We start from the raw sequence: 8648 nt of genomic DNA, 5'->3' as shown, positions 1-8648 counted from the left end.
TGTTGACTATGCCTTAACCACCGTTGTGCCTTGCATCAGGGGGTTGTGTTAGCCTGCAGTTAGCTCTGTTATATGGATGTGAGCTGCCCAGGTTGTCTCTAGATTCTCTTTGGTTGGCTTATCCTCCATTCATCATAGGCTCTCCCGTTTTCGTTGTATGCTCTTCCGTTTTCGATATATGCTTTTCCGTTTTCATTGTAGGATCTCCCGTTTTCATTGTATGCTCTCCCGTTTTCATTGTATGATCTCCCGTTTTCACTGTATGCTCTCCCGTTTTCATTATATGCACCTCCGTTTTCGTTATATGCTCTCACATTTTCATCCTGTCTCCCGTTTTCATTAAATCTCCCGTTTTCGTTATATGCTCCCGTTTTCATTATAGACTCCCGTTTTTCTTACATATTCGGTCTGTCTTTTATATTTATTACAGACTTTTTGCTCTTTCCATTTCCTTTACGAATCCCTTTCGTGTGTTTGTATGTGTCAACATTTTCCCACTTGAATCCATCCTTCTCAAGTTTGGTCTTTATTATGTAAATGCCTTTCATTTGTCTACCAGGTCTCATATCTCCTTAAGTCCTTCACAGAAAGCTTAACTTGTGATCATATGTAACAAATGCTCTTGTTGTTGATTGGGTTTTACGGCTATCGACCTATGAGGGAAAGTCATTAGGCCTGTAACCCTATTTGCTATGTGATTGAAATCATCCCTAAATACTTATCCTAAAAAAGAAATAGAAGAAGTAGAAAAGATAGAAGTATAATTCTGATATTATGATGAATAATATCTAATTCACACTCATTTATGGTGAGGGGGGAAAAAAAGTTTTCGAACCATATATTTGATTTAATAAAATAATTTCTTTTTGGAAAAAAAATACACACATATATATATATATATATAATTGCGTACACATATAAAGTGTACTTGATAGAAAGGTTAGACGAGGGCGTTTTTCGTCTCGCTCCTTCTATCCATTAATATTGAAGACAGGAAATAATAAGACGAATCAGAGAAAGATGGAAGGGGAAACATGGAGGCAAATGGAGAATAAAAAAAAAGAAGGGGAAGCATATGATGTGGAACAGGAAATCAGAAACTCTGGATAAATAAATAGTATTACTAAAAAAAAAAATTATGGGAAGTGATAAATACGTTGGGAAAGAAAACGAGAAGCAGGTTGAGTGAAAAGGGGGAGTTAGTAAAGGTAGCCTGAGCCATAGGCAGGCTGGGGACAGTAGGTCTCCTGGTTGTAGACTGTGGTCACCACAGTGTGGTACTTGGGCACGTACTGCTGCTGGTACTCCGTGTGGTACTGGACCTGCGTCTTGGTCACGTACTTAGGCTGGTACTCCGTCTTGTAGACGGTGTGGTAGTTGACGACCGTGGTGTAGATGGTGTCCAGGAGTGTGGTGGTGTGGTACTTGGGCACGTAGTTGGTGTTGGTGATGTAGTTGGTGTGGTAGGCGGTCTTGTAGCGGCTCTGTATGTCGGTGACGTACTTGATGTCCGGCTGGTAGTAGGTTGTGGTCACGTACTCAGGGACGTATTCAGTGGTCTCAATAGTGTTGTAGTAGGTGGAGAAGAGGGTCTCGTAGTGCGTGGTAGGGATGTACTGCTGTTTGTAGACCGTCTCGTACACTGGCACCTGAACGATACAGACACACACACGCCAAAATGTATATAGTTGTAGTTGTATTTGATGCCAGTAGACTGGTAGATTATCATTAAAACGAATTGTATGCATATATCATACATTCGAAAATATATACATCTTAAACGAATTGTATGTATATATTATACATTCATGAATCGAAACATCTAATAACAGGAATGTATCTACATATTATACATTCATACATCATGATATAAAGAGTCTTAAGTAATTTTGAAGTAAGAAAAACTAGAAAGAAGACTATATGAACAATATGATTTTCAACGGCATTCCTGTCCGTATTTTGCTAAACGCCTTAAGGTGAATATGGAATCAGTGTTTACATTTAAAAATACTGTAATGGAATTTAAGTTTTTGGTAAATAGAACAGGAAAAAATAGTGCCACAGTTTAGGGTCAGTAAGAAAGGGAAAATTAACTTTATCAGGAATGAACGAGTGATTTGCCCAGTTCTTTAAAGCGAAGATAATTATAATAGAAATATATGATATGAATATATAATGATATAAATATGATTCTATAATATACTCATAATATAGATATGATAACAAAAAGGTTGGTAACGTTACCTCCTGGATCTTCGTATTGTACTTAGTGACGTATTGGGTGACGGGGTAACAAGGTGGATGGTAACCATATCCGGCCGGTTCGGCATTTGCTCGAACCCCGAACGCCGCCACGCACCCTACCAACACCAGGGCTGCCAACATCTGCAAACAGGCCAGCGTAATGTAACAAACCGATACAACACGTATCGTAATACGTACTTGGGTTGAATTTCGTCACCCGTATGTCCTCAGTCTATGTCGTCTCCTCCATCGTGGCTTCGTCATCGGCAAACGAATTTCAGCACGAGACCCATCCTTCTAGCCATTCGTTTATGAAGATCAGGAAGAGCCTCAGTCTATTTCAAAACATGTGTTCTCTTTCTTCTAATGAGGCAACTTTCTCTCCGTGGAAGGGAGTTTCCCTCCTCCTCCTCCTCCTCCAGCCTACTTCTTCATCACCGTCCTGCGTCATCGTGTCAAATGTTCTCTGGCATGGCAAACAGACACCTATTCTCCCACGTCTGTCCACACCGGAGCTCACACACACACACACACACACACACACTCAAAAATCGTCTATTCTCGACCCCGTTCATCTGAATCCTGTAGTCCCTCGCACCTAAGTAGATATCACTTTTCAAGAAGATATCTCTTGGCTTTCTGATCATTATCTTTTAAATGTATTTAGGTATTGAACAGTCTCCATTATAGCTAGGATACAACCTTTGCCCCCTTCCCGTCCAGTGGAACCCTACCTTCCCCCACCTACATGGTGCACAGTGGCTTTTTAAGTGTATTATCACACTTCATCATCCATGGAGATAGTTCATCTTGGACAATAACTCGTAATTATGGGTCAAGGTCGTTAAGCAGCTGGTTTAGCTTATTTCCAGTCATTCTCCAGAGTGACTGACTACCCCTCATGTATTATCACTGTTGCTGGGGGGTGGATACAGTGTCTGGCCTTCCACTGTGGAAACAATTGTGTATTTGTGGTTCAGGTTTGTGTTTTTGCTCAAGTTCGGGATCTGTGTAATTGTGTGTGTGTGTGTGTGTGTGTGTGTGTGTGTGTGTGTGTACAACAATGTTGGAGTTCACTCACACGGGGGCCTGAGATGAGTAAAAGGCGCTCATCTTAATGTGCACATACGTGATTGTTCACACACACACTCACAAAACACACAAGTGAACGTCACTGCCGTGTCAGTGAAGCAGTGCCTTTCACTGCAGTATTCTGGCAAAGATTCAGATCTTGGTGCCGAGCGTCTGGTTTGGCCCCAGAGCCGCCATCCGGCGCGAGAACCCAGCAAGCGACCTTTTGGGGGTACTGACTGGTTCGCTTTCTGCAGTCTCGCTCCCACACTCCTCTCCCACCCTCCCTCCTCCTCCTACTTCAAGAGGCGTTAAGATTTAATGTGTGCGAACGTCTAAAAGGTCATTTTATGAACGCTTATCTAACCGGTATTTATGTTCTTATTAAGATCACGTTTGATGTGTTAGATATAATTGAAATTATTATACAAGCATTCATAAACTTTCAGTTTCAAGGTGATAATTATATGATTTTTTCTCTAAAGATCTTATATATATATATATATATATATATATATATATATATATATATTGTAACATTCCGAAAGCCATATTCGAGTGCAACAAGTGTTCAAGTTAGGTGAGGTCACTTGAAATTGCATATATCTTATATTTTCGCCATATTTCTTTCTCCCATTTGATTTGATTGCCTTACGATTTCCGTAATAGATCGTTCCCAATTTCGTATTTTGCTCTCGTATGATTTCTTACGAAAAATCGTTCCCGAAAATATCGCCCTCATTTTATTTGTCGTATAATTCGACAGGATATGTTCTTAACTTATTATGCAAATGCCTCAAAAAAAAAAATCGGTCCTATTCTCTAACGAGATGGTCGTATGATTCGCCGAAATTAATTAATTTCCTCGAGATCTTTGTTCATGAAGGTAGTTAATGCCGGAGCGAAAATGTCACTTGATTTCTGGAAGTAGAGTGTCTGATTTGTATCAATTATAAATCGTGTTTTAAACACGCCGCTGCCCCCAAATTATGAAGTGGTAAACGTCGAAGCTGAAGACTTAAAGTGAATGTTTGATGAGACAAAATGAGGGCTTGCATTGTGCAAGTGTCGTGTTGTTTTTATGATCATTATTCTATATAAATCGGGTGAATGTGAATTGTGTGTGTGTCTTCCGTGATATGTTCAAATTTCCCGTCATCATGATACTATATACACCGATAGTTTGAACAAAATGATTCTTTATATCTTTCATAGATAATTTCAATTCATAGTCAAAACAGATTTATATTGATATATATATTTACTACTACATATCTGATTATCATATGTAATGGATTTAAGGTCAAATAAGCGTAATATATATATATATATATATATATATATATATATATATATATATATATATATATATATATATATATATATATATATATATATATATATATATATTCCCCTAGGTCAATATTGGATCATAACCTTAAATATTGAGGCATCACTTAACCTTTATACAATATAGATAAGCGGCTTCATTTGAATTACATATAATATTGAAAATTACTGAACCACACTATAGAAATAGGAGTTACTGATCCTTTTAACCAGTATGGATCTTAGCTTCCATGGCTGGCTGATGATAATTCTTTTTTTTCATCCTAGCTGAGAGAGAGAGAGAGAGAGAGAGAGAGAGAGAGAGAGAGAGAGAGAGAGAGAGAGAGAGAGAGAGAGAGAGAGGATGGTGAGGGTAGGGTAAAATAGCCTCTTTGTTCTGGCGTCTTCCAAACCAGTCTTATGTCAATTGCCTTACTGTTTCAGGGCATGAGAAAGGTTTCAGGAAACTGAAGGAAGATGCAGCGCCCGGAAGACAGAGAGAAAGTTGTATTTCGAAAACAGGTTCTCCCTGTCGGTAATGCTTTTTGTAATGCATAAAAAATTTTGCGCGGATACATTTAGCTGAAGAAGTATACTTTACGTTAGATATGAAAGTATTGATGAGAATAACGTTCGACTGAAATAGGCGGTTCTTTATCTTTATCCAGAACCTTAGTAACAAAAAATCGTATTGTTTTAGCTCTGAAATGTTTATGTAATAATCAGACATACGGTAACTGTGTGCTGTGACACATATTATTGTGTGACTTGAAAAAGTATAATATTATTATTATCATCAATGGTGGTATTTTTAGCATTTATTTATATATTTATATAACAAGTTATGACAAGCACGTTTGCTTTGATTATGTCCATAATCGAAATCTAGATAAAACTAAAACTGATTTAAGAAATAAAGTTTGAAAATTTGAATCTCACTCTGGTTTGCGAGAAGCACAGAAAGTAGCATTGCAATTTACCAAAAAATTAAAGAATTACATTTGAAAGTACTTGTTGCTGAGTGAAGATGGGTCACTTTAGGTAATTATATTTTCATACATTTTAAAGGACGTTTGAAAAATTCCCTTGAAACCGATTACTTTTAAGAATGATATATATTATTTACTAACTTTTTTCCCTGTTATCCTTTCCAGTAAGTACAAACGGAGGTCATTTGCATTATACTATTCCTTCTAAATCTAGAATTTCTAGTTTAAGTATTTATAGTCTAAAACCTTAATTTCTCTTCATTTTAAATAATCAACTCCAACTTTGTTCTCTCCTCCCATTTTCTGTACTAGGGAAAGGACCATTTTCTGTTATCAGAGGCCAGTATTGTGCTGCGTTTTCTATATCCAAGTTAAGATTATAAACATTCACAAAACAGCTGGAACCAGAGATTTCTTGTGGTCTTATGGTAATAATAGCATGGTCAGGATTACAGACTTACCGTAACTTATTGGAAGGTTCACTTAAGATTACAGACAACAAGAGAAACCAGATAGAAACCATTAGAATAATACTGAAAGATATGAAAGAGGCAACTGTTCGTTTAGTCAGTATTTACGACCCTTGGTAATGACGTCTTGGTATTTGACCTAACCACCCTTAAGGGGTCATGTATAAGGTCACTTTATTATACCCAAGGTTCCTCTCGTCTTGCTCAGGGGTCGAACTGTCGTGGTTCAGGGGTCGCACCGTACTGCTTCGGGGTTGAAACCGTCACGTGCTTCATGGGTCGTTCTGAAGAGTCGTCACGTGCTTAAGGTGTCGTTCTGTCGTGTGGGTGGTTGTATCGTTGGGGCTAAGGGTCATATCGTCTCGCTGAATGGTCGTGCTTAGGAAAGTAATGAATAGCGTAGTGAAAAATAGTGGCCTTGCATCTTTCCGACGCTAATGAAACCTACAAAAATTATTATTGAGATTCATATAGAAGTATGCGCATAGGGATGAGCTGTCTCATGTCATCTGAAGCAGTAAAAAAAAAAAAAGATTGTTAAAAAAGACAATTATTTATTTTATATGTTTAGCTCCTAACACTGAAACTTTGAATAATTACATTTATCGAACCTGCTTCTAAATACTGATATAATTACTTTTGATTTCATAATTATATTTAGTGTTTTTGTTCATATATATATATATATATATATATATATATATATATATATATATATATATATATATATATATATATATATATTATGAATTTTGCTTTCACTAATGAAAGTGAAGCAGTATATGCTAACATGGGAGGCAGCTTTCCCTACTTATGAACTCTACCACTATAACCTACTTTCCAAAACCTGTTCACATAAATAAGTAATCGTGAGTTACTCCATCTGGAGAATCAAGGAAGTAGGAGAGGACTGTGTGGGTTTACCTTAGCAAGTGTGAGTCTCGTTCGAGAGTTTACCAGCGACTGATCGTTGAGCACAGCGCTGCGCTCGTATTTATACTCCCGCCGCTGCCGCGCGGTGACCCGTTTGTGTTATATCGTACGGCCGGGAGAATGGTCTGGGCGCATGCGTGGGTTCGTGCGTGCGTCTGTGGTGTCGGGCACGGAAAGGGTTGGTACCAGTGAGCGTGCGAATTGCTGCTCGTGGTGCTGACTCATTCTCTAAGGTCGCCCTCAGGAACTTTAGTCGAGCCGAGTTTAGGTGAGGTGGATTCTCTTTTTTTTTTTTTATTTGTGAAGGTCGCTTGTTGGTCGACGGTACGACGTGCTTGTGTCTTTGTGTGTGTGTGTGTGTGTGTGTGTGTGTGTGTTTGTCTGTGATGGTGTGAATTCCTAAGTGTCTCAAGTCTATATCTAAAGCTGTGTCATCAAGTCTCTGTGCCAGTATGACACTGTCTTCGCACACTGTCTTGTGACTAAGCTACTCCCTATATTCGAAATCCTTTTGCTCGTAGTTTGTCTGTGGCTGTCGGTGGCCTAACCTCTCCGTGCCCGCTTAACCCCTAACATGACTTAGGAAATCTGTTCTTGGGGCAAAAAACGTAAGAAAAAAATTCCCGTGAATATAATAGAAGAGAACCCAGGTACATAGTGTAACGCAACAGGTGTGGAGAAACATGGGTGGTGTTGCGTAGCAGACCATTCCATTTGTCTTTGCTTTTGACTTCTACTGAGACCAAAGTCTTTGATTTCCTCCTCAACTCCATTTCCTAGAAGATCTTTAATCTGTTTTCTCTCTCTCACTCTCTGATCATCAGAACGGCTTTCTCTTAAGTCAAGATCCACGGATGATGTACTTTTCTATCTTACTAATGTTTCATCATCGTATATCAAAGCCTTTGAAGAAATCCTGTGATGTAGTTCTTCAGATATCGAAGGCTTCTGACGTGGTCTGGCATCAGTCTCTCGTCTTCAAGCTTAACTAGGCTTTCCTCCCTCATATCTAGCTTCCTATCTAGACGATTTGTCTCCGTAAATGTTGTTAGGTCAAATACTCTCTCTCTTCCTTACCAAATATAGTAACCACTTCTTTCAAAACTCTCAAGATAATTTTACTAATCTCTCCGGCTTTATGTATTTTGAACCCTTCCAGATCTCCATGAGTTTTTTTTTTTTGTTTTTTTTCCTCCGTGAGCGGAACCTCTCACTTGTATTTACGGAAAAACAGAGGTAACAGTTGAAGTGACACAGAGATTATGACGAGGGTCTAAGTTCTGGAAGAGGTAGTGCTTAACTCATGGAATATAGATTATGAGGAACAAGATTCCGCGTCTCAGCAACAGATGCAGGAGGGCTGCCATGATGTAGTGCAAGACTCTGTTGTGTTCTTGCAGTAGAATCCAACCATCTAACCCACAATAACCTTCATAATACAAATATTTACTAATTGTCATGTATCATTGTGTTTTAGGACTTTAATCTAATTGACTGATGTAGTCTTGATATATAGCACTTCATGATGGTTCTATATAGACTATATACGAAGATCTTGATGATAATTCTACATGGGTTTATGTAGAGATCTCTTAATTAAGATTCCGAATGG

The 8648-nt window shown here is 38.4% G+C and overlaps 1 protein-coding gene across 1 annotated transcript; it reads right to left on the bottom strand.

Moving 5' to 3' along the window:
• Positions 1–826: 826 nt before the first annotated feature.
• On the bottom strand, positions 827–7162 carry LOC139765537 (uncharacterized). Its single transcript, XM_071693062.1, has 3 exons — positions 7028–7162; positions 2245–2385; positions 827–1649 (listed from the first exon to the last, which is right to left on the bottom strand). Exons 2-3 carry the CDS (start codon positions 2383–2385, stop codon positions 1200–1202), a joined length of 591 nt encoding a protein of 196 aa, XP_071549163.1. The 5' UTR covers positions 7028–7162; the 3' UTR covers positions 827–1199.
• Between the last annotated feature and the right edge of the window lie 1486 nt (positions 7163–8648).

The sequence above is a fragment of the Panulirus ornatus genome, chromosome 55 (genome assembly GCF_036320965.1).
Source record: "Panulirus ornatus isolate Po-2019 chromosome 55, ASM3632096v1, whole genome shotgun sequence".
In the NCBI taxonomy this organism is placed as follows: domain Eukaryota; kingdom Metazoa; phylum Arthropoda; class Malacostraca; order Decapoda; family Palinuridae; genus Panulirus; species Panulirus ornatus.
This window is presented reverse-complemented; position numbering and strand designations above follow the sequence as displayed.